At 37.5% G+C, this 26,979-nt stretch overlaps 1 protein-coding gene across 1 annotated transcript in view; it reads right to left on the bottom strand.

The window, feature by feature from the left end:
• PPFIBP2 (PPFIA binding protein 2) overlaps positions 1 to 26,979 on the bottom strand; it is a gene marked incomplete in the record, with an annotated part of 211,032 nt that overhangs the window by 32,561 nt on the left and 151,492 nt on the right. The window contains 11 exon segments of the mRNA XM_034769948.1: positions 1,247 to 1,291; positions 2,748 to 2,901; positions 5,394 to 5,435; positions 7,862 to 7,922; positions 8,189 to 8,257; positions 8,474 to 8,538; positions 8,762 to 8,868; positions 14,433 to 14,508; positions 17,498 to 17,559; positions 19,459 to 19,491; positions 22,563 to 22,671. Of these exon segments, the coding sequence (XP_034625839.1) occupies positions 1,247 to 1,291; positions 2,748 to 2,901; positions 5,394 to 5,435; positions 7,862 to 7,922; positions 8,189 to 8,257; positions 8,474 to 8,538; positions 8,762 to 8,868; positions 14,433 to 14,508; positions 17,498 to 17,559; positions 19,459 to 19,491; positions 22,563 to 22,671 (823 nt within the window).

Here is a 26,979-nt window from a genome sequence, read left to right as displayed (position 1 = left end):
GGCCTTAGCTGGAGTACTGTGTCCAATTCTGGGCATCACATTTTAAGAAAGATGTAGACAAATTTGAGAGAGTCCAGAAGAAACAACAAACATGATAAAAGATTTAGAAAACTTAAGGAAAGGTTAAAAACTGGGCATGTTTAGTCTTGAGAAAAGAGGACTGAGGAGGGACCTGATACCGGTAGTCTTCAAATATGTTAAGGGCTGTTATAAAGAGGATGGTGATCAATTGTTCTCCATGTCCACTGAAGCTAGGACAAGAAATAAGGGTTTAATTTGCAGCAAGGGAGGTTTAAATGAGATATTAGGAAAAACTTTCTGATTATAAGGGTGGCTAAGGTCTGGAACAAGCTTCCAAGGGAGATTGTGGAATCCCCATCATTGGAGGTTTTTAAAAACAGGTCAGAGAAACACTTATCACGGATGGTTTAGGGATACTTGGTCCTGCCACAGCACAGGGGGCTTGACTTGATGACCTCTCAAGGGCCCTTCCAGTCCTACATTTCTATGATTCTATAAGATTGGGGCTTGTAGGCACAATCTCAACACAAATAATAAATAATAATAGAAGGTGATTACGTTTTTTGCGTAAAGGGCAAGTTTACATAAAATCAATTGTATTGGTGATGTTTATCAGTTTATAATTAATATTTAGTATCTTAACACTAATTTCTTAAGAGACTTTGATTTAATAAGAATAGAATTTTTCTAAAGCTCTTATCATTGGCCTCTCTCCTCCCCTCCAAGTTAATGGGAGTTATACCAGATTTCAGTGGAAGCAGAGTAAGTCCATTGTTGTGTGCTTCTGAAAATCCCACACTAAAGGTATGTCTATACTTAAAACGCTACAGTGCACAGCTGCAGCACTATAACACTTCGCTGCTAACACTGCCTACATCGATGGGAGGGGTTCTCCTGTCGCTGTAGTTAACCCACCTCCCCAAGAGACAGTCAAAGGAAGAATTCTGCCAATGACCTAGTGCTGTCTATACCGGGGGTTAGGTTGGCATAGCTATGTCTCAGGAGTGAATTTGTCACACCCCTGAATGATGTTGCTCTGCCGAAATAAGTTCCCAGTGCAGGCCAGACCTAATACTTCCTTTTGTTTCAGGATTATACTCGCCTAATTTAATTAGGACTCCCAACACGCACCTGCAAGGAGCATTTTTAAAGGAGAAAAACAGAAAAGAAAGCAAGTAGGAAAATTCACAGTAGGTTACAATTGCATCTTGATTGGATACAGTACCTAATATTGGTGCACTAATACTCCTGATGCGATCTTCAGTCATTCCAAGAAGCAGAAAGCCAGATGAAGAAGCAAAGATGATGGAAAATCCAGCAAAATGAAGTTACAGAAAGCAAAGAAATAAATAACCAAGCATCAAAGGCAGGGGGGGAAAAATGACAGAAAGCAAAATTACACTGTAAATGAAGGTGGATTTGCAATGGCATGTATGAAACTTAAAAAGTTTTGCACAAATTGTCAGTTAAAACAGATGGGGATGACTTTTTTGTTTATTACTAATACTTTTTTTTTTTTTACCTCTTTCCAGTCAATTGTAATGTGTTGCAAACCTACTGTACAGCTCAAAAAAAAAAAAAAAAAAAAAAAAAAAATCTCAAAAGGAGCATTGCTAAAGTTACATGGAATTCATTAGAAATGGGGAAACTGAGTTCAATAGGAAGAGAGGGGTACTCAGCACATTTGATAATCAGACCTGTTCTAGTAAAGCACTTAAGTATGTATGTAGCTTAAGCACATGCTTAAGTGATTTGATGAAACAAAGTCTTAGTTGCTTAAATATGGATTTAACAGTGAGATTTTCATAGGCACAAAGGGCATTTAGGCACCTAACCCCCTTAGAAAATCCCATGTTATATATCTAACTTTAGGCCTTAATAAACAAAATACATGCTTAAGACAGGGAGCAGTTTGAAAAGAAGCTAAATGTCTTCCTCCAAGTTCTAAATCTGATGGGTCTCTTCTCTCTCTACTAAATGCATCTTTCTCTCTTTAGTGTCAATGAGTTATATGCAGTATATACTGATAACAAAATAGACCACCAGGACTTTCTCCTGAAGCAAGTGTTTACATTCATGCTAGACAGACTGTAAACAAAGAATAAAATACAGATTTTTTTTTTAGTTAGATGGCAAATAACTTGGGGCAAAGTCATCCGTTAAAATAACTTTGTTAACCAGCTGCTTTATAACTTGTCTTTATCTTGGCCTGGCTAGATGTTTTGTTTAGCAAAAGAGGTGAGAGAGCTCAGCAGTTCCCAGGAAGGTTTTGCATTGAACAATGATCACTAGAGTCACGTGTGCGAGGGGCTTGATTAAAGTCCTGATTTTAAACAGCAGAGGTTTGTCACCCACTATAATAATCGCCCTCCCCGCCCCAATTTCTAGCCTTTTTCATTGCTTAACAAAATGATTTAGCTAACATCCAAGAAGCAAGTGACATGTGATGCCAGCACAGTTTTATCATTCAACGTAACAGAAATCAGTACACTGACCTTAGAGACATCCTTTACTTTGAATCTCGCAACTTAATGCATCATTTTGATTTTAAGTACCCTCTTAAAAAGGAACAGAAATTTCTTTCCTGAATCCTTTGAATGAAACAGCCCACTATTCTAGCTTAAAGGATTATAAAACATTTGCTATGTCAGCTGGATCTCACAAAGGAATTTGTTTATATTTATGCACAATTATTAAAACACTTGCAGGGAAGTAGAAATACATACTCAGGCTCAGTACACTGTTGTCCTCATTGTCATTCATTCCAAATACATTTAGGGAAGTGGGAGTATTGTATGTTCCGTGATCTCCGTTGTGTGTGGGTCGAAGAAGCTTCCCTGGCAAGGTCTGATATTTGTTACTCTTCACATATGGTTTATTCTGTATTTTTTTAAAAAAATACAAATTATTTGTATGATATTTATAAAAAAGAAGGCACTGTATTCATTCAAGGGACAAGCAAAGCTATGTGAAGGTTGCAAATATTTTTTAAAACCATGGTTGTCTCCTAAGGGTGATTTAATTTAAACACAACAACAACATGTTTTTCTAGCTAAAAGGAAATTTGTGATTTTTTATAAAGGATATAACACCCCCCACCCACCCTCCAAAGCTATGGTAACACAGTGGGTACCTATCTACTATGTTAAAGTGTATTGTTAAATACATTGTATTTATTCTGTCATTAGAATTTCTTTCTTTGCCCTTCTTTTCCTCCTTTCCCACTCCACAGTTTCACTGCATACTCTCTGGTCCATATTTCACTATGTTTTTCCAGTGTTATTTCCCCCCTCTTTTTTTCTATATGCTCCCTCCGACCTGCACCCTTACTACCACACAGAGTTGTACCTTAGTGAATGTGAACCCAGAAGCATTTGAGTTTCAATCAAACTTAGGCCAAATGTAATCACCCATCTCTAGTAGCAAGGTATAAATACTGATGCAAAACAAGAAGAATATTAAATAGAAGACACATTTTTACGAAAACCAAAGTTAGGCTAAAAAATGTTACTAAATAACTAAATATAGTTAAGATAATTTTCATATATTTAATGTAGTTTGCACTAACTTTTTTTTTAAATTACTAATAGTTTTAACATAACTTTTAGAGGGAAAAGCATGGACTAACTTATATTTTAAGAGTCATTTCTGTTTAGAGTGGTTACATGAACTCCACTAACTATTCCATACAGTTTTTGCCTGTCTCATACTATAGCAGGTCCCAGTCTACACTCACACCCAGCCACAGTGCTTAGCACTCTACATAATGTCATTGAAGTCAATAGTACTATTCACTGCGGTAGGGCCTGTGCCTGGTAGTAAGTGTTCACAGCATGAAGCCCTCAAAACATCAACATTCAATATATTGTACTGAAAGTGAGCGGTACAAAGCAACCATTCACCTTTCTGTTGTATAGGCTAAGCTAAGTATAGGAAAACACTGAATTTTGTTACAGTAAACCTTGGTAAGGTCACCTATTCTGGTGGGCCAAGTTCTCTAAATAGGCATGATGGATGCATTAAAAAAACTGCATATGTGCCTGCAAAAACCTGTATTTGCGCATACATATCTCACTGTTAAGAGTCTAGTGAGACTATTTTTAAGCTGAAGTGTGGGTTTCACAGGTGTACTTGCTGTTCCCAGCTTTGAAAAGTTGTCCAGATAAAAGTGTTATTTCTCAGTAGAATATTGGTATCCCTATTTGTTCAGGGTTTCTTCCAAATGAAAGAATGAGAGGCCATCATTTAGGACTTGGTGCACATTCCAGAAGTGGGAGAAATTTAGAAATACCAAGTCCTCACTGGAGAAGTGCTGAGCACCCTTTGACTTTTACTGAAGACAATGGGAGCTGTGGGTGTTCTTTGGATCAGGGCCTTATTGCTAAATGTTTATTTTGGCATTATCTGAGAGCACATGAAAGGAATGGAATGCATGAGGATAAAGAATGCAAAACATATTTAGCCCACAGAAATATATCATGTAACCTCATGTACTAGCCCTACGTTTACTATGCATGCTCCAGGAGAAATACAATAGAAACCATGGCTTCTAAAATATACATGGGAAATGTACAATTGTACCCCAAGAGTAATGTGTAATTTACTTTACACAGCTATTATATTTCTTATGCAATAATTTTATGTAACTTTGTACATAAGTATTATTTTCATGTTTTGCTGCTAAGTTTTTTTTTTTAAATCCTTCCCCATCCCTCAAACTAGTGAGGATAAAAGGATAAAAGTGAGGATCCAAACTATTGCTGTGTGTCATATTTTTTACTCAGAGGGTCTTATTCAAGTCACATTGAAATCAATGCAATTTTTACCATAGATTTCAACAAGAGTTGGATCTGGTTTGTCTAGAATAGAACATTAGATGATGACAATCTGACCTCCATCATAACATAGGACAAATAACCTCATCAACAATTTCTGGATCAAAATGAAAACTCCTGTTCAAGCTGGCTATAGCAGCTCTTTTAGACAGACATCCATTCTTGACTTAAAGACAGCAAGCAATGGAGAATCCATCACATGTCTAGGTAAATTGTTCCAATGATAAATTACCCTAGGTGTTATAAAACTGCACTGTAATTCTTTTCTGAATTTGTCTAGCTTCAGCTTTAAACCACTAGATCTCGTTATGCCTTTTCTGATGGACTAAAGAGTAATTAAAGAACTGATTTTATTTTCCTTATTAGACTGTAGAGTTTTTCCTCCCAAGTCCTACCCACACATTTTTAAAATGTCGGTACTTTAACAATACAAAAACAATTTAAGAGACACTGAATGAGAAGTGAAGAAGTAGCCACTCCATCAATGCACAATCACAGAAGGCAAATGTTAAAGGAGTTAAGATACAGTCAATATACCTCTTGTTCTACAACAGGTTCTACTGGTTTCCCGTCTACATGCTACGGAGTTGCAGGGAGGGTAATTTCAAAATTTGTTGGAAAAAAGTAACAGACAAATGTTAGTATAAACATACATACAACACAAAAGAACAGTTTTAGTTTGATTTCTAGACAGCGATTCTATTTGAAGATATTAAGAGGTCTATTCTCTCCTCATTCAATAATGAATAGCTCATCTGTCTTTCCCCAACCACTTTACCAAAATGACCTCCATCTAGATTCTGTTGCCATCAATGGGATTTTTTGCTTTCAACTTCCACAGGAGCAGGATTCGACCTAAAGATTAAGAATTACTTCATCCAACACTTATTTATTGCTTCCTCTGGTGTTAGATATGTCAGCTGTTTAACAGACCACAACAATATAATATTATATAATGATCTAGGATAGGAAATGAAGAATATCTTATTTAATTGAAGCTGTTTGAAGAATTTAGGTAGGAACGTAATTATGCAAACAGTACTTTGGCAGGGTCAACAAGGCTAACTTCTACTTTAAAAAAGAAATGTTTTGGGATCTTTAATTGTTGCAAGTAAAAAGGACCTAAGTCTTAGACCCCATGTAAAATATTATACCTTCAGCAATACAGTATCTCTACATTGGTCTATTACAGCCTCAATGGTAGAGTACCAACTATTAAAGCCTTGACTCAGCAAAGCAAGTAACATGTACTTAATTTTAAACACATGAAGAATCCCATCTATATTCAGCATAGCACTTAAACACATAGGTCCCACTGATTTCCTCTGAACTAGTCATATGCTTAAATTTAAGCATATGTTTCCATGCTTTGTTGATCTCGGGCCTAAACTCACTAATGCTATTTTCTGTGTCATCTTGTTGGTTTCTCCTCCAAATACTGACCAAGCCCTACAGTGCTTAGGTTGTCAGATCTGAGTAGCTCAGAGCCCAAATTAGAATACCTGCACACCTACCTTTGCATAGGCATCCTGTATAGCCTTTTAAAATTAATAGCATATTCATGAGCACATCAAGGAGAAAACAGACCTTTAAATTCTACAAGGAACTAAAAACATTAGTCCTTGATTCATTTACCATATGTATTACTACAATAAAATGAGTGCAAAATAAATTTAAAACAAGTTTTGTTAGGTTACAGTTATATTAACAAATCAAAAGATCACAGAAAAGGTTTTAGGAAAATCTAGAAGAAATTAACCATATTTTTACTGGATATGGTTATATTAATTCCATTTTAAAATGATGTATCAATGTGCATGGATAAGTACTATTACACAAACCTATTAAGTGTGTCATACAAAAAAAAGCAACAAAACTCAGGCAAAATTAAAGTGGCAGTGGGAGAAAACCTAAATTTAAGCGAGTAGAAATATGATCCATTTGATCGTGTTGAAATAGTGAAAAATAAGACAACCTGAAATGCATTTAGCCTTGACATTAACAACACTGCTCCCCCTGTTTAAATAATGTAACAGCAACACCAGCTTCAATAATGCCACTTGTATCAGAAGTCTAGCTTGGGAAGTAACAAATATATTTACAAGCAAAGAATCAAACCACAATCCTGGGCAGAAATAATACCACAGCCGCAATATTTAGCAATTTGTTTTTAAATTGTGATCTAATTAATAGTTTAAAAGGTTTGTTACCATTAAAGTCCTTGCAACTCATAGGACTTAAAGTTATTTTAAAATACATAAAACAAGTGTATGTTAATTGTGTTCATGATTAAATCCATTTTAGCCTGAGCAAAAGCATTACAATTTTCTGATAAGGTGAAATTACACAGTGAATAATATTGTATAATATCATAAAACAGAATTGGCTAATGGTTGTCAATCAGGACCTGCTAAAAGCTTCCTGCTGTACATTTAATAGGAAAGAAGAATCAATATGCTCACGGTGTCAGATGCTGAATCTGAAGAATATACTACAAAAAAATCGAGCTATTTTATGAATTCTGTTAATGGTGAGGCCTGAAAAGGTCCGACTCTGAATAAAAACATCTACCTTTAAAAAGAAAAATATGAAAAAAAAAGTATATTGTTTATTTGTAGAGTAGCCCACTGCACAACTCTTGTGATCATGTGTCCTGAAACTTAAAGGCATATTGAGATGTGCAATTCAAAAGGATATTAATTCCTATTACCATTTATACACTGGAGATACTTCACGTCAATGCATTTTCCCTTGTTTAGCTGAGAAGCTGAATATTAGGATGTGTTTGTGTGGACAAGGCAAATACTTGGTTCATACTAAGCTCAGACATGGGGGTGGGAGAGAGAGGGTTTGAACTACAGTATCATAAGCCTTTTTTACATACAGTATTGTTGTTGATTATGTTTAGCATATGTAAACAGACAGGATATATATTATATAAATTGGCATTAATGTCTTCAGATTTCAAATTAAATGCTAAAAGTTGTAAATACTTAGGAACCAACCTTTTCCAGGGATTCACTCTGCAAGTCCTCTAGACTACTTGACATTTTTTTCTGTGGAACCCTAGAAAGTATAAAATAATGATATTGGAAAATTAAAACAACAACAACAATTAATGCAAAATAATGTCTGTGGAATCATATACATTCTCAAGATGATACAGAAATGGTGTGATACCACTCTGGGAATAATCTGCAATTGATAGAAATCTTTAAAACCACCAAAACTGCAAAAACTGGCAAAGTCACCTGTAGATTACTGATGAACTAAGTGTTCTGTAGATTTCAGTTAATCTTGGTGATAAGTGTCGCAAGTAATATTGTTCTTACCTACTTTTAGTTTCCAAAGATTCCTCATGTGGAGAAATAAAGTTATTTGAAGGAACTGGACTGCTTCCACTGTTAATCAGAATAATATAGCTTGTTATAAGTGTTATGTGCTAAGTACACATTTTAATCAATTACATTGCTAAGTCAGCACTATAAGCATATACAACAAGCAGTGCATCCTCATCTGACCACATATTGTTAGCTTTGTACGAATAGGCAAGATTAAATGTAAATATCTGAATACGTTATTTAGACCTGGGAAAATTTACAAAACTAGGGTCTTACCTGATTTCCAGAGTTTTTTGTGGCAGTAAAGACTCCATAATTGGTGACAATTCTCCTGGAAGTACCTGTGTAAAATATGAGTCCCAGTTTGTGATTTTAGTCCATGTGTGTTTGAATCTCAAAACTAACCCACCAAACACACACATATGTACAAATAAATTCACCTAGAGCCAAATTCTGCCCTGAGTTATTCTCTTGCAACCATAGTGAGATCAATCGTGTAGACCATCTCTGATATGGTGGAGCTAAAAGAAGAATTTACTCCTAAACAATATATTTGTTAAATACCTCGGGTTTGAGTAATTCTGCTTGGGGCTTATTCATGAGATTCCACTTCTTCAAACTTGCCTCAAATTCCTCTTCACTGCTACCAGACAGAATTCTCTCTGAAGAGCCTGGAAGAGTTAAAGAATAGAAGTACTTTAATAGACTAACTGGCTAAATGAACATTTGATGGTTCCTATATATTCTTTCTGCTTAAAAAAGCAACTGTCCTATACAGTATTTTTAAGTGAGATTTTAAAATGGAGCACTATATCTATATGTAAATAAAACAAACTGAATATTATTTTTTTTGTCACTGCACATGCTACATTTCTCTTACTAAAAGGCACATGCGTTAGAATAAGCATTCTCTATCACAATCCAGTTTCTCATGCTTCATTCCAAAGTGAAGTTATAGGCTGGCATTTATTCATAGAGTCATAGATTCTAGGGCTGGAAGAGACCTCGAGGGGTCATCAAGTCCAGTCCCCTGCCCTCATGGCAGGACCAAATACTGTCCACACCATCCCCGATAGACATTTATCTAACCTACTCTTAAATATCTCCAGAGATGGAGATTCCACAACCTCCCTATGCAGTTTATTCCAGTGTTTAACCACCCTGACAGTTAGGAACTTTTTCCTAATGTCCAACCTAGACCTCCCTTGCTGCAGTTTAAACCCATTGCTTCTTGTTCTATCCTTAGAGGCTAAGATGAACAAGTTTTCTCACTCCTCCTTATGACACTCTTTTAGATACCTGAAAACTGCTATCATGTCCCCTCTCAGTCTTCTCTTTTCCAAGCAAAACAAACCCAATTCTTTCAGCCTTCCTTCATAGGTCATGTTCTCTAGACCTTTAATCATTCTTGTTGCTCTTCTCTGTACCCTCTCCAATTTCTCCACATCTTTCTTGAAATGTGGTGCCCAGAACTGGACACAATATTCCAGTTGAAGCCTAACCAGCACAGAGTAGAGCGGAAGAATGACTTCTCGTGTCTTGCTCACAACACACCTGTTAATACATCCCAGAATCACCTTTGCTTTTTTTGCAACAGCATCACACTGTTGACTCATATTTAGCTTGTGGTCCACTACCACCCCTAGATACCTTTCTGCCGTACTCCTTCCTAGACAGTCTCTTCCCATTCTGTATGTGTGAAACTGATTGTTCCTTCCTAAGTGGAGCACTGTGCATTTGTCTTTATTAAACTTCATCCTGTTTACCTCAGACTATTTCTCCAATTTGTCCAGATCATTTTGAATTATGACCCTATCCTCCAAAGCAGTTGCAATCCCTCCCAGTATGGTATCATCTGCAAACTTAATAAGCATACTTTCTATACCAATATCTAAGTCGTTGATGAAGATATTGATCAGAGTCGGTCCCAAAACAGACCCCTGCGGAACTCCACTTGTTATACCTTTCCAGCAGGATTGGGAACCATTAATGACTACTCTCTGAGTACGGTTATCTAGCCAGTCATAACACCCACCTTACAGTAGCCCCATCTAAGTTGTATTTGCCTAGTTTATTGATAAGAACATCATGCGAGACCGTATCAAATGCCTTTCTAAAGTCTAAGTATACCACATCCACCGCTTCTCCCTTATCCACAAGATTCATTGTCCTACCAAAGAAAGCTATCAGATTGGTTTGACATGATTTGTTCTTTACAAATCCATGCTGGCTATTCCTCATCACCTTACCACCTTCCAAGTGTTTGCAGATGATTTCCTTAATTACTTGCTCCATTATCTTCCCTGGCACAGAAGTTAAACTAACTGGTCTGTAGTTTCCTGGGTTGTTTTTATTTCCCTTTTTATAGATGGGCACTATATTTGCCCTTTTCCAGTCTTCTGGAATCTCTCCCGTCTCCCATGATTTTCCAAAGAGAATAGTTATTTTTTTAAATTTAAATTAATTTATTTAAATACAGAAATGTACCCTGAAATTCTGGTACTCACAATCCAGTGTCATTTTATCCTGACGCAGAATATCAGTAATGACGATCAATAATGATTCACATCAACAGAACACCTCTCATTAAATTCTCTATTTTTCAGCTCATCAATCTACAGAGTATTTTTTTTTTTTTTTTTAACCACAGCAGTTGTCGGATCACTGATCCCCCAGGGACAGTTCCTCCACCCTAATCTGAAGATGCTGCACAGAACTAACATTTCCAGCTTTCATTTGACTTTAGTGACAGAGTACTTAAGCTAATTCACAATGAAATAAATCCATGTCACATGTCAAAGCAGTCTTTAACTCTGACACAGAAGCCTGCAGGGTAGATGTATGCAATTGGAAGGTAAATGTGAAACAGAGACTGAAGTGGAAAAAGAGACACTTTTCTTTCTGAATTATGTTCTCTTCTAGGCCTTTGAGTAGAGCAAGGTTTCCTTTGAGATTTAACCTGTTATAACAGCTAATTTCAATAAATTTTCAATAAAATTGCTGCAGAAATATAGAAAGGATCAAATTACAGCCAACTCTTAACTTGGAACTTGTTCAAAGAGTGTCTGAACAGATCTTGTGCATGTGTGTGCCTTTACAAAGACTGATAAATGGAATAATATTGAAACAGAATGTGCAGTACTTTAAAATTTCCCACCATGAAAGCGGTTCTCTCAAGGCCATTCTAGGAAAAAAGTGAAGTACTCAAAAGGAATTGTTATTGTTGATAACAGTATAATCTCAGATGTACAATCAGTAATTTACAGCAAGACATGTAGTACATTTTTAGGTTTCTCTGCCATAAACATGCGAGTCTGAGGATAATGTTAAGTGATGTGAATTGTACCCAGCTGATATGAACTGTATCTTCATTTCACTATCTTTTACTATACAACCTATGATCACTAACAGATATAAAAGAAACTGTCTTCAACTATGCTGTTCAAAGAAAAGGATTTATACTTATTAGTGGATGTGAGGCATACTTGGAGGATAAAATAGAAGTTACACAGCTATGTGTAACTGTTTGTAATGTTTTTTCTTTTGCCTTAACATGAGCTACTAATGTATTTTGCAAGATCTGTCTCTGAATATGCTTTGAAGCTCTTCCCCATATAAACAGCCCAGATTTTTCTCAGAAAAAACTCAGCCACCACCAAATGCCCCCCAACACAACTAAAACCAACTCTAAACACCAACACAAACCCCTAGGACAGCTCCAATCTTAGGATCTTCCTCTGAAATATCTTTTCAGTTCTTTGGTGGTACTTCTTCAGATAATAAAGGTTTCTCTGGAGCAAACAACCAAATGCAGTACATTATAATGTACCAGCCTTTTTTGAAAATAAATAGGAGCTATGAAAACTTGTGTTCACTTAAGACACAATTCTGAATTCTGGAGAAAACAAGGATATCTGGTCAATTTATTATTCACATTATTCTATACTTAACGATTTTAAAGACTTTCTCCAAATGTTTTGTATTTAATTATAGAAAATTGGATCACTGCAAAAGGACTCATAAGAGTTTCATTATGTCTCTGGAAAGTGTTGTAATTACGTAAAACAAAATTCTGCCTAACAGCAGCAGACCCTATTCAGCTAATGAAAATGCATGACAGGTCAGAAAGCTTTTCTTTTGTCTTTCACATCTGCTGAAAAAGAAGACTACTCTGGCTGCTATGCTTACTGACCTGCTCTTCAGATGTCACAATGTAGTGTTAACAAGAAGTAAAGGAATAATAGTATAGGCAAACTCATTGGCGACCATATTTCGGATCATATGAGACCTTCCAAACCCAACCTAACACCATAGATGCTGGAACTAGGGGTGCTGCCACATCCCCTTGCTTGAAATGGTTTCCATCATATACAGGGTTTACAGTTTGGTACAATGGCTGTCAGCACCTGCACTATAAAAACTGTTCCAGCGCCCCTGCCTAATGCAGTGAAAACGCCAAGCTTGGTGTTTAGTAAAATTTCAAATGGTGGTAATGGTACTAACTTAGGGTCTGACCCACAGCTTATGGAGTCAACTGAAGATTCCCATTAATTTCAATGGGCTTTGGATCAGGTCCTTAAAATGTGCATTTTGTGTTGCATTTTTTTAAAAAGAGAAATTGCTTTGCTTATGCTTGGTCTTACCTTCATGGCTCTGCTATTCTAAATGCAGACAGGATGGATGATATTTCCTAGGCTTGTCTAATCAGATGGGCTAGTATTTCATGGTGGATAAATCTGTTTACTAAAATTTCAATTATCCCTCATTTACCGGACTGAGGTGGTTTGATCATAATCACCTATGGAAAACTATTGCCAGCTATATTAAGCCTTGCTGCTGCCACAAGGATAGACTATTTCCTGGTTTATTTGGACTAGTGTGCATTATTACCTTGTTAGGTTCAGAAGACAGCCAGCAAACCTGCTGTTGTTGACTGAGCCCTTGTGATGTGAAGTGGAAGGTTATTTGGTGTAGCCACAAAGTATGGCTTCCTATGGGCACATCCTTAACTGTTGTAAATTATCATAGCTTTATTGACGTCAGTGGAACTATGATAATAGAGGTAATCTAAAAGTGAGACTACCCTAAAACACCTATCCCATTCTCAACGTAAGTGATGCAATGGACAAGGATGATCCCCAAGTACATCCTAATTAATTAAGTAGTGTTTTGTAATACATTGATAAGGCTGTAGTTTTTTCTCATATCAGCATTTGCCCAAGTAGTCAGCTGTGAATATTTGTTTTGGAAGAATTTACTATACTCATTTAAGAAATTATCATATGCAAAGAAAAAAAAAAGGTTCTCTTAACACTGATCAGCTGCATCCAAAAATAAAGTTATTTGTAATGAACCTACTGTAAAAACACTTCTTACATCAAGGAAAACAATGACCTGTACAGAAACATTGCACCCATAATTCTAGCTTGCTGTTTGACAGATGATCATTGTTGCTGCACTTGGAGTTAAATTGATATGAAAGAAGTCTGAATAGTATTAAAAGTATAGTGTGACTTATCATCATCCGATTAAGGTCTCCTGGAGCCATATTGCACTACTGAAATTTGTGTCTTATTATTAATTAAAGAAGAGTATAATAAAAGAATTAAAGCATCTAGTCATGCACATTGCAAACCTATGTTAACACAAGCGCTTATTGCTTTTGAGCCCTCTTCTTCTCACTTTTGTTATAACCACTGCTGGTCTTGTCTTTAGATTCTGAGCTTTACTCGGGCAGAGGTTTTTTTGTACTCTGTACAAAATGGGGTCCTAATTCTTACTGGGATTCCTAAGTGCTAGTATAAAAACAAACAATAAATCTGATTGACTGAGAAGCTCTCTCGTATAAAGGAATCTTAATGACACCATTTAGAGCAACACAGAATTTCAGAATTACATTCCAACCTGCTATTGAATGATGTAAAACAAACTTTTAGGTTAAGACTTTTAAAACTGACTAAGGGATTCAGCCATACAAGTCTATATGAATGGGAGTGGTGTGGCTAAATCTCCTAATCAGTTTTGACCCTAGTTTTATGATGTGTAGTATAGCATGTTAACCAAAATTAAATGTCTAGAATGGGACAGATGAAAATTGTAATTTGCCTTAAACAGATTATTTTTTATGCCTTATTGTGTGGCCTTCTTTTTATGCCTTATTAAGGAATATTCATTACAGAACATACAATATTCAGGAAGACCACACATCAGACATTATCCACAACACTTATTTTACCATGAGCTGCTAACATTATCTCCTTCACCCTTCTGTACTGGCTTAGCAGCACTGTTAACTCCTCTATTCGACGGTCCTGCAAAAAAACATTAAAGGGAACTCATATTCAAAGTACCAAACTTAATACCATTACATTTGTAGATATAAGAAGTTATACATATTATTAATAGCTATACATTCACTGTGACGCCTGGGGATTTGTGCCTATTCTCAATAGGAATTGTGTCCAGAATCCCATGTGCCTTGGATAGAACATTAATTCCTCAACTTTTAGCTGGCATTGTACATACTATTTGGTGAAATGTATGAATTTACTATTATATTTAATACCCCCAGATTAATTTGATACCAAATCAGTTATTTACAGAGGCACAGCAATAAAGAAATTTGGTTTGATTGAACTGAATCCTCAGCTGTTCAGGAGCAGACCTTGACTTACCTTGTTCACCAGCTCATCTCCCCCCGTCCCGAAGGTCATAACTTAAAGCAGCCCTACGGCGGTGTTAAGTTGCACTGGCTTGATTGATGTGGATCACTAAAGTACAGTGTGACCTGGCCACATACTCTTCCTACATTCAACATGTTCCCACTCGGTGGGCCAGAATGGGATGGTATAGAGTCAGATATGAAACTATATTTTGTCTGAGGATTTCCCCTTACTGAGAATCCCCAGTTCGCCCACTTAAGGCCAGATTTTCAAAAATGGCTCAGCCCGCAACAGCTCTCCCTAAAAATCTTTTGAAAACCTGGCCACTTCAATGAGATGCCTGAGTGGGAGCACTGAGCTCAATTGGACAATCTGGCTTCAACTGTGGGTGCCAACTTCTTTTGAAATAAACTATCCTTAGTTATTAGTCCCATTTGTGCTGCTAGAATAGCACAAAGCCAATTGAGTGGGGCTGAGTATCTGTCTCAACATCCCCTTTTCTTCCTCCTGACGTTGCAGCCATTAGAGTGGAAGAGCAGAGGAGAGGAAAAAACAGCATAGCAGAATAAAGAGCTGACCACTTGGCCTATCCCTTTAGGTGTCCCCTCAAGGTGTCAGATGTATTTGGGGCTTGGACAGTGAATGATGAAAGACACCACTGACTTTAAAGACACCAAGAATTTAAACTGACAAATAGTGTAAAGATTCTCAGCTGTCTAGGTACGTAGACTCCACAGCTTCTGCCTAAGCCACCCCTTCCTTGCCTTCCCTCCAAAACTTAAGATAAAAGTCATGAATTTCCACCATGAAATGCACAGGCCTCTGTCATTAGAGTTAAAGGAAAATTTCCACAAACGCTAGTAGTAGGGCTTAATTCCTCTTCATAGACCGGTGACAAGAGAGCAAGGCAACTGAGGAAGTCTGATTCAATGCAGCAGAGAACAAAAATGTACATGCCACCAACTAGTACATTCCCTAATGTGAGACCAAGGTTTATTGACAAGCAAAACAATTTCAAAAAATTTGGAGGAAATGCCCTCTAGTCTCTATGTTAGGATGGACTTCATTGCTCTCTGTTGGAATTTGCACAGGGTTCTCATAGCAGTCCAGACTGGCAACAACATTCATTTCTCTCTCCCACCCACAACACAAGGCAAAACAGTAAATTTGTAGACATGGAAAGTAGGAGTTTGCCAGGTAAGAGAAGAGAAGGTGCTGATGTTACATGCCCTAGGAAGTCTACAAAAAAAGAATTGGGCTTATAATAGACATCCAGCTTTTACCATAACTATGGAGACAGTAGGGTCTCTCTGTAATGAAAAGCAGACACTGGAATATTCACTCCAAAAAAGTATGCATGCATCTTAAACCTAAACAGAGCAACTTCCAAAAACCTTAAGCATCTGACTACTTTACTTGCTGTCCTAAATGGCACATGCAGCCACATTATTTAAGATGGCTGCTTTACAGACAGCAGCCATGTACCCCTATACTGGCCACTACTTAGCTACTTAAACACTCCATATGTGCTAATGGAATGGGTCTCCTGTCCCTATGAATACAGTCCCTGAGACTAGAAAGTGAGCAAAGATATTTGATATTCCTCTTACAATGCAAAATGTTATACAGCCTTGTAACAGCTCTGCTAAAAGATAACGTCACGGCTTTTATTGTCCGGATGTAAATTTTGGCTTTTTGACCATTTAAGCAGCTCAGCCTGTTATGAGTCACGTTCATTTATGAGGTGCTTAATTCCCTTTCAGTGTACCCTGCTTCCATATGAGGGTGTGTATTAAGAGGCTACTTGCCCACACCTCGCATCTATTGACATGGACTAACAACTTACTAATGCACACTCTGGCCTGCCTTTTTGCTATTACGGTGCCCTAATCGTAATTTTCTTAAAAACCTCCATTTAAAACCACCAAACTTTAATTTTTATTTCTTTATTTTTTGCAAGAGTGAGAAACAACTTAGACAATAAGTAAATGGGATTTGAAGCTGCTCAGCATCTTGCAGGATTGTGCCTTAAAACCTCCCACTCAAAGATAGTTCAGAAGAACTAGCATATAGTGGCGGAATCAAAAGGTAGGAACACTGTTCTATTTAAAGATGTCAAATTATTTCTTCTAACTTTTCTCTTGGCTTTTTCTGGACTCTTCTGGCTCTCTCCACCCGTGAGTTCAGTTTCAGACTCAAAGGTCACTCTCAGCCCACTCTCTGGTGCAGAATCTAAACGGACAGTGTCAAGGCACTCCTGATTCTGATTCTGTAATGGAAAGCCAGGTAAGAGTGGCTGGAGGGCCACAAAGTGTTGCTGAAAGGTCAGTGAACCTTATAAGGCGGAGAAGGCGGGATGCCCGTAACCCTGGATCTCTGTTCCCCAGGCAAAAGAGCTCCCGGATGAGAATCCCATTGTAAAGATGCTGCAGCTGGGCTGGTGGGGAAAGGCAGCATCACACTTTCAAGGTTAGCCACATAAGTCCCATAACCCCATGAGACACCAGGCAACTCACAGTGATGTTGGCTTTATGAAAGCAGCATTTTAGATCATTGCAGAGATGCAATAAATTAGACCTTCTTGACACACCTCCATTATTACTGCAAAGGGGCAAGTTAATCCTAACCATTTCCTCACCTTTTCTTCATTTGCAGCTAACAACGATTCCATTCCTATCTTCAGTCGTTGAACTTCTTGATCTAAAATAGTTTTAAAATGTTAAGAGAAAAATGTTTATTATATTTAATCTCATTTCCATTCTATTCTACTTAGGTTCTTATACAGGGCCTATCACTGGGCCATCTGAGTGCCCAGTACCTAGTATAAGTAAAGTTAAACTGGGACAATCACACTTTTTGGAAATCTATAGCTCAGGCTTGCCAATTGCTGTCATATTAAAGGTGCTACGTATAATGAATACTATATAATGGCTTTTGTTTTAAACATTTTATTTTCCTAAAAATTTGAGTGGAAAAGATTTGACACCTGTTTCTCCTCTGTGTCATATTTATGGAAATAATTGTAAAAGAAATTATCTTCCAGCTGGGGAGAATGATCTATAGTTTACATGAACAGTGGTTAAAGAATATTTGTGAAGCCTGAAGATCAACAACAACAAACAATAAAAAAAGAGAGCCTGACATCCTGCTGTAATTCTGAATGTCTTCTTGTAGTCTTCACTGCACAAGAAAAAGGTTTCCGTGGACTCCAGAATCTATTAAAAACTTTCTAAATTTGAATAATTGAATAAAATCTGTGGCAAAAATGCCAACAGCAAATACAGAGCTGTACCACGCATATCACAATCTTTACAATGCAAGATTTGTAGGTTCTTTATGAAAGTGCATAGGCAAAAACTGTGTGTCTTCACAAACCTGTATTTCTGTAAATTTACAAAACTTTTACAATGGGATTTCTTAACTAATCATAGGCACAACTCTGCCATCAGTTCTCCACGTACTACTTCCACAAACTATCCCACATCCCCATTTGTACGAACCAAATGTAGATGACCAAGCAGAGCCTAAAAATATTTTATCTATCGTAGCTTCCATGCAAGGAACACACTCCTGGACATTTTTAAATTGACGTATTTGGTTCACAAAGAACTGTGCTACCAGTTCTCAAAGACAGTAATACAGTGGATAAGGAAATGGGAAAAAATTAGTGTTGCAAAAGGCGTTGTTAGCAAACCTTTTTACAACGAATAGTTTAAGGTTGAAAATTCAAGCTTCACATTCAAATTGTTTGTAAATACTTTAATTATTAATTTTATTTATTACAAGTTCCATACATTTTGCAATAGTTGGCTATGATTAATATATTAACAAACATTCAAATGAAGGTACTGAAAACATCTTTCTCATGCAGAAAACAGCATTTAGTCAACATGTGAGATGCACTAACACAATCAAATCAAAACAAATACAAAAACCAGCAAGCAGTGAGCAAGCAATCAGACAGGTTTAAAAAGAAAGCTGCTTTTTTAGAAAAAGCTTTAAAAAAAAATCAACCTGGAACTAATTGTCATTTATTGCTATTAGACTTTCAAAAGAACCGTGTCAAGGTATTTTAATCACTTTCAAAATAAACTTCATTTTCACTGTTTGTAATAATCCCAAACAAATCTGATTGAAAATCTATTTCCTTACCAAAATGTTTTCCCTTATTTACCTCAATGGTGAAAAGAAGAAGCAGGCTTTCAAACAAAACTATTTCCCACAAATCACAGAGAAAAATGAAAAGAAACATGCACAAAACAACTATCACATTGGCTTTACATGCAAATAAAAAAAAAATGAAGGTCAAAACAAGGGCCTATTAACCTTGACAGTGTCCTTTTAAAGTCCAGCTATTTGATTTAGCAACCTATGAGATTTCATTCATATTTGTTTGAAGTGATAAATCAGACTCAGGCTTTAAGCAGGGCCAATAGCGGTCTGCTTGCTGCAAACAATGAAATATCTGTCTCATGTACATTATGATAAAGCAGCTGAATGTAAACAGATATTAAATTATTGCTGCAGAAGTGCATTTTAGCTATAATTTGTGTGAAAACGAACATTAAGAAAATGCCAAAAGTGAATCTCAAGGCTTACGTTTTTCTTTTAGCCTTCTCCTATATAGTTCCTCTACGATGGTAAATGGTGAAAGTCAAATAAAGTTTGTAGAAAAAGCACAATTAGATACTGTATGGCAACTTAGTCAGAATATGCATTCAAGCATAATAAGTACATCTTGACATTATTGTCCTTGTGTGTCTCAGAAGAAAACCAAAAAGTTTGCCCAGAAAATTTGGCAATTTCTTTTAGAGGAGATGTTGCTATTACTACATATAATTCTTTTCAAATATATACCAATTCAGTAGCTTCATTAGGGCACTCACAAATTTAGGCCCTACTACTGGCTCCGAGCTCTTGGAATCAGAGAGTTTAAGCACTGATATCAGTGGGAGGAGGAATGGACCCACAGTTGGAAAACTGAAAGATGTGGAGCTATTGACTTATTGGTAATACATACTCATTTTAAAAAAATTCTTTGAACATTCTGTAGAAAATCTCAAACTATTCACCTAATGGAAAAATTCCTTTTAAATTAATTGTTAAAGTTTCAAAACAGTGTTAGGGAAACTGTATTTTCTAGTGTCATATGCAAACCTTGTAACACTCAACATGCACAAGCTCTACAGATGGCTAGCACCAAACACTGCTAATACGGTGTTAGAGCACTGCCTGAATAGGCAGTCACCCCTTATGGAAGATACAACAGTAAAGGGCTAGATTGTCTCCTTCGCTTCTGGAAGAGGACACTCAACAATTCTCTTTGGGAGGGGGAGCAGTGGTGAGGGAGGGAGTCATGGGCCTATAGCATCATCTCCTTCTGCACCCTGGTATCCAATGGAAGTTGGGTGAGGTCAACACTCCAGGGAACGTTGGCGAGGTTGGCTGAAAATGGAAGGGGAGTGAGGGAACGGGACCAGTTCTTCTGCACATTGTTGATAGTGCAGATGTACACAAAGCAATCTGATGGAGATTCAGTCCAACTAGGGGATGATGCGGTCCTAACAAGTTATGATTTTGAATGTTTGAATACATAGGGGCTGCACATGGCTATTACTGGGAAGTGATTGTGACGCTGTATGATTGGACTATGACCATTTATATCATGAATATTGCCTCTGTTAGACAATTGCAACAAATCTTGTACAAAGTATGTCATGTAAGGTATCAATGGAAAAGTCACAATCTATCAGCTATGATTACCCTGGAAGCATCTCTATTTTGCCTCTTTCCTGCTCTGATCTCTGGACCATGGTCTTACATGAAAAGGAGCATTCTAATCAGTGGATTGAGGACCTTCCAATCTTTTGGAAGTTAGCAGAGACTTTACAAGCCAGCATTTTGTAACATCACTGCTTCAAACCTGATACAAGAACTCTGCAATGATTGCACTTATTTGATTTCCTTAACCATTTTAACAACAAGGAGTCCGGTGGTTCCTTAAAGACTAACAGATTTATTTGGGCATAAGCTTTCGTGGGTAAAAAACCTCACTTCTTCAGATGCATGGAGTGAAAATTACAGATGCAGGCATTATATAATGACACACGAAGAGAAGGGAGTTACCTCACAAGTGGAGAACCAGTGTTGACAGGGCCAATTCATTCAGGGTGGATGTAGTCCATCCCCAATAATAGATGAGGAGGTGTCAATTCCAGGAGAGGCAAAGCTGCTTTTTGTAATGAGCCAGCCACTCCCAGTCCCTATTCAAGCCCAAATTAATGGTGTTAAATTTGCAAATGAATTTTAGTTCTGCTGTTTCTCTTTGAAGTCTGTTTCTGAAGTTTTTTTGTTCAAGAATAGTGACTTTTAAATCTCTTATAGAGTGTCCAGGGAGATTGAAGCATTCACCTACTGGCTTTTGTACGTTACCATTCCTGATGTCCGATTTGTGTCCATTTATTCTTTTACGTAGGGACTGTCCGGTTTGGCCAATGTACATGGCAGAGGGGCATTGCTGGCACATGATGGCATATATAACAGTAGTAGACGTGCAGGTGAATGAGCCCTTGATGGTATGGCTCATGTGGTTGGGTCCTCTGATGGTGTTGCCAGAGTAGATATGGGGACAGAGTAGGCAACGAGGTTTGCTTCAGGGATTGGTTCCTGGATTGGTGTTTCTGTGGTGTGGTGTGTAATTGCTGGAGAGTATTTGCTTCAGGTTGGGGGGTTGTCTATAAGTGAAGACTGGCCTGCCTCCCAAGGTCTGTGAGAGTGAGGAATCATTTTCCAAGATAGGTTGTAGATCATTGATAATGTGCTGGAGAGGTTTTAGTTGGGGGCTGTACGTGATGGCCAGTGGTGATCTATCATACTTAACCATTTTAACTCTCTCCTTTTTCTTTAATCTTCTAAATAAACCTTTAGATTATAGGTACTAAAGGATTGGCAACAGCGTGATTATTGGGTAAAATGTGAGTTATATATTGACCTGAGTATATGGCTGATCTCTTGAGATTAGAAGAACCCTTTGTTTGATTAAATTGGTTTTAAATAACCACTCGTTATACAGTTTAGTGTATGAGTGGAGAAACAAGGGCTGGGATGCCTAAAGAAAATGCATTTTTGACTTCATGTTAACCAGTGTGGTGAGACAGAAGTTTAACTTTTGTTTCTGTCTTGGTAATTCTAATAATAGAATAACCACCAGTTTGGGGGTGAGTCTGCTCTATTTCTCAGCAGTTTGTCCTGAATCTGGTATTCTCAGCTGTGATCCACTGAGGCACGGTGACAGTGATAAACAACAGTTTGGTAATTTAAAAAAAGGTAACTAGAAACACCCTTTCATTTAACTTTGAGATCAATATTTTACAAATATATGGCTACAAAAAACATGAAATGGTCTAGACAGTATTTGGTCCTGCCATGCGGGCAGGGGACTGGACTCAATGACCTCTCGAGGTCCCTTCCAGTCCTAGAATCTATGAATCTATGAATATTTCAATTTAGAACAAAGTTCTCTGCATTAGAAGTTTTAGTGCTCTGTGGATACCAAATTCTCTCTTACTTGGCCTGTCAGGAGAGCAATCTCCTCCCACATCCCGTCTCCTTACATTGCTTTAAATGCTGATCAGTTGCTGCTTCACAGAACTGAAGACAAATGTTTTCATTTCAGCTTTGATTTCTTCCCCATCCATTCTTACCTCTTTCTGCAATTTCATTATGTACCAAGGTCCTGGAGAGCTGACTCTGTAAACGTTCAATTTCTGCATCTTTGAGAGCTAACTGCTCCTGGAGCTGGGCTATTTCAGCCTGAAAGAACAGAACAGAAATTCAGAATGTCACCATCACTGGATACCCACTCATTCTCAACTCCCAAACAAAAAGTCACTTCACTTGACTTCAGGCCCTGATTTATAACTTCTTTTAGTATTACAAAACTCTTAGATCCTTAAAAATGCCACCTATCCTGCAGGAAGGATATACCTTTTACAGGTGCGCACTGTTTTTCAATGGTATTAGCCCTGCAGAGCAGGAAATGCCTTGCAAGGATGGTGTGATTTTAAGGATTCAGGACTGTACAGCCTGATCAAATACAATCAGGCTGTTTCCTTAGTAAGTAATCTGGGAATAGACAGAAAGTATTAAGGGCAGTTGTTTTCCCAACAGTTTGTACAAGGCTTTACTTGGGCCAGCAATATAGTGCTAAAAGGGAACTCAGAGTCATTTGCAAGAGAGCAGAATATTTTCCCAAATTTTTACCCACGTTTTGGAAGAGAGCCCTGCAGTGTTCACCATAGTCATAGGTCATTTTAGTATGTAAATTGTAGTTCGGATTAGCTGTAGCTTCTACTATTGTGATATAATATTTCTGTTTCCATCATATTAAAAAAGATAAATAATCAAACACAAGAAAAGTGTCCTGGGTTGAATTCTACTAAGTTTGACCACTGCTGTCAGACATTTGGTAAAACTTGCTCTCACCTGCATCAGATATTTTAGATGGCAATTATGGCAGAAGCAACGCATGGGCTGAAAACCAACCATGCATATGGATCAAAACACAATCGTTAATTTACACACATCAGAATTCAGGCTGCCTTATGACTAGGTAAAAACTCACACACTAAAATTTCTCAAAAATCCAGCAGGGATAGAAATACAGACTTGTCCAACCGGCAACATAATGATACTATTATCTCATGTTATTCCGTCTGAGAGCAGCTGGCTGTAACACACTGGGCTATTTTAGAAAACAGCATCATTTTTCAGATTTTTGTGCATCTTTAGAAGCACTTAAAGCATTTGCCTCAGTAAAAATTTACTGTGATATACCCATGACATTTCTAATAGACATATCACTTTAGTATCTAGCATCTTGGATGTAAGGTGTTACCAGCTCCTCAAGACATGATAATTAAGAAAAACCCATGATCTGACAGGGAAGAAGGGAAGAGATTTAGTTTAGTAGGTGAAAACACATTTTGACTAGAAGGAGCAGGCAGCTGGGTGGCAGCAAAGGCTCACCATTTCTGCCATCAAATCCTCATGGAATATAGGAATTCATCTTACTAAACCTCTGAATGATTACCATGCGTTCTTAGTGACTAATATGCTTTATATATCCCAGCCAGGGAGACATTTCAAATTTTTATTTCAGTAGCTGGAGCAATAGGAAGACAGAAGTGCAGACTTCCTAATAGCAGATTTGGACTTGTCTCCTCCACCCATGCTTCAATCTTGGTTTCTCCCTTTCCTCTTTTAATTCAATTGCATGTCATCGCCACAGTTAATTTTCCTCTTCCTTTCCCTGCACTTATATTCCTTTCCAGTTCCATATCTTCTCCCACTCATTTCTCTCAAGAAGTCTATTTCTCTCTCTCTCTTCCCCACCTTTTCTCCTCTTTCCTCTGCCTCCACGCTCCTCCACTTTTCCCTTTCCCTATGATAATAGATCGCACATCGTTTTGACAAAACATTTACCAAAGACCTAGAAAATTCATTGTCACTGTTTCAGAAGATGGATTTATTACTGTGATGGAATACACCCCTGTATATACACTACTGTAATAATCTTTGTAGAAAGTATACCTTGTAAGATACCATTTAAAACTCATAATTTGCTGATCAGTATTGTCCTGCTAAAATATGTGTGGCAACATTGTTAAGATTCCCCTGTATGATGTTATTAACGCACGTTCCAAACCCCACTGACCTGGCCAGGCAGAAGTCAGGTCTGTCCTAAACAAAGAGAGGAATGTGTGCTTGTTTTAATTTGCATTTATGCAGGAAGCAGAGTCATCAACCAGGGAGGGAAAACAAACCAAGTTTACACATATTCTTCCACATATACTCTACTCCTGTCTCCTGACTTTCAGATCAGGGTCCCTCCCCCAGAGTCCAATGACTGTTTATTTTTGTCTTCTCACATGCAGAAAATGAGATGGGCAGGGAGAGAGAAAAAGGGGAGCTTTTGGGTGGTTGTCCCTCTGCTTTTTAGTTTCAGTCCCCCTCTTGAGTTCACACCCCTCTTCCTGCCAAAGAATGACCACTTACCCAGGTGACTGTCCCAACTGATTTTGTTGATACCTGGCTGAGGCATCTATTTGCCTTTTGTCTCTGAGGAACTGATTTGGGCTATTTCCCCAGATAAATATGCATCGGTAACATCATACAGTAGAATCTTATAACGTTCAATTTTGCCACACATTTTCTCAGGACAATCATGATCAGCGAATTATGATTTTTCAAATGATACCTCGCAAGATATACTTTGTATAAGATTTATCATAGTTTTGTAAAAGTGGTGAATATAAGGGTATAGTCTGTCACAGAATTATATTAGCCTTTTTTGTAACTGCACCACATTGTTTGCTCACATTCAATTTGCAATCCATTATAACTCCCAGATCCTTTTACCAGTATTACTGCCTAGACAGTTATTCCCCATTTTGTAGTTGTGTATTTGATTTTTCCTTCTTAAGTGTACTACTTTGCACTTATCTTTACTGAATTTCATCTTGTTGATTTCAGACAAATTCTCTAATTTGTCAAGGTCATTTTGAATTCTAATCCTGTCCTCCAAACTGCTTGCAACCCCTCCTAGATTTTATAAGCAAACTCTTCACTCCATTATTCAAATCAATAATGAAAATGTTGAACAATACTGGATCCAGAACAGACCCCTGCAGGACCCCCATAGATACCTCCTCCCAGTTTGACAGCAAACCAGTGATAACTACACTTTGAGCACGGTCTTTCAACCAGTTTTGCACCCACCTTATAGTAATTTCATCTAGACCACAACTTCCTAGCTTGCTTATGAGAATGTCATGTGTGGCTGTGTCAAAAGCTTCACTAACAATCAAAATATATCACATCTACTGTTCCCAAACACCATCCATCGGGCCAGGAACCCTGACAAAGAAGGAAATTAGGCTGGTCTGGCATGATTGGATCTTGACAAATCCAAGTTGGCTACTACTTATTAAACTATTATCCTCTAGGTGTTTACAAACTGATTGTTTAATAATTTGTTCCAGTATCTTTCCAGGTATCAAAGTTAGGCTGACTAGTCTATAACTGCCTGGATCCTCTTTTTTCCCATTCTTAAAGACAGGTACTATGTTTGCCCTTCTTCAGACCTCTGGGAACTTACCCATCCTCCATGAGTTCTTGAAGATAATCACTAACAATTTCAAGATTGCTTCAGCTAGTTCATTAAGTACTCTTAGGGGAATTTCATCAGGCCCTGCCAACTTGAATACATCTAACTTATCTAAATATTCTTTTACTTGTTCTTTCTCTATTTTGGTTTGCATTCCTCCCCCCTTGTTATTAATATTAATTGCATTAAGCATCTGGTCACCTGAAATATTACAAACACCACTAGTTTCTTAACTAATTTGAAATAATCTGAATTTACTCATGTGAGTAGTCCTTTAGAGCTGACTGGGAACTATTCACATAAGAGGTAACTTGATTATGGACTATAAGTACCTCAACAGGGAGAAAATACTGTATACTAAAAGGCTTTTTAATCTAGTGGAGAAAGTCATAACAAGAACCAATGGCTGGAAGCTGAAGCCTGACAAATTCAAACTAGAAATAAGGCACAAATGTTTAACAATGAGGGTAATTAACCATTGGAACAAACGTCAAAGGGAAGTCGTGAATTCTCCATCTCTTGATGTCTTCAAATCAAGACTGGATGCCTTTCAGGAGTTCATGCGTTAGTCAAACACAAGTTATTGGGCTCAATACTTGAATAACTGGGTAAAATCCAAGATAATCCATTCTGGCCTTACATGCTACGAAAGTTATTCATGTGGTACACCAGGGGTAGGCAACCTTTCAGAAGTGGTGTGCCGAGTCTTCATTTATTCACTTTAATTTAAGGTTTCGCGTGCCGGTAATACATGTTAACGTTTTTTAGAAGGTCTCTCTCTATAAGTCTATATTATATAACTAAACTATTGTTGTATGTAAAGTAAACAAGGTTTTCAAAATGTTTAAGAAGCGTCATTTAAAATTAAATTAAAATGTTGATCTTAAGCCGCCAGCCTGCTCAGCCCGCTTCCAGCCTGGGGTTCTGTTCACCTAGGCCTGCAGTGGGCTGAG

This window comes from Trachemys scripta, chromosome 4 (assembly GCF_013100865.1).
Source record: "Trachemys scripta elegans isolate TJP31775 chromosome 4, CAS_Tse_1.0, whole genome shotgun sequence".
Taxonomy (NCBI): Eukaryota; Metazoa; Chordata; order Testudines; family Emydidae; genus Trachemys; species Trachemys scripta.
The sequence above is the reverse complement of the archived record's forward strand: the minus strand, read 5'-3'. Positions and strand labels throughout refer to the sequence as shown.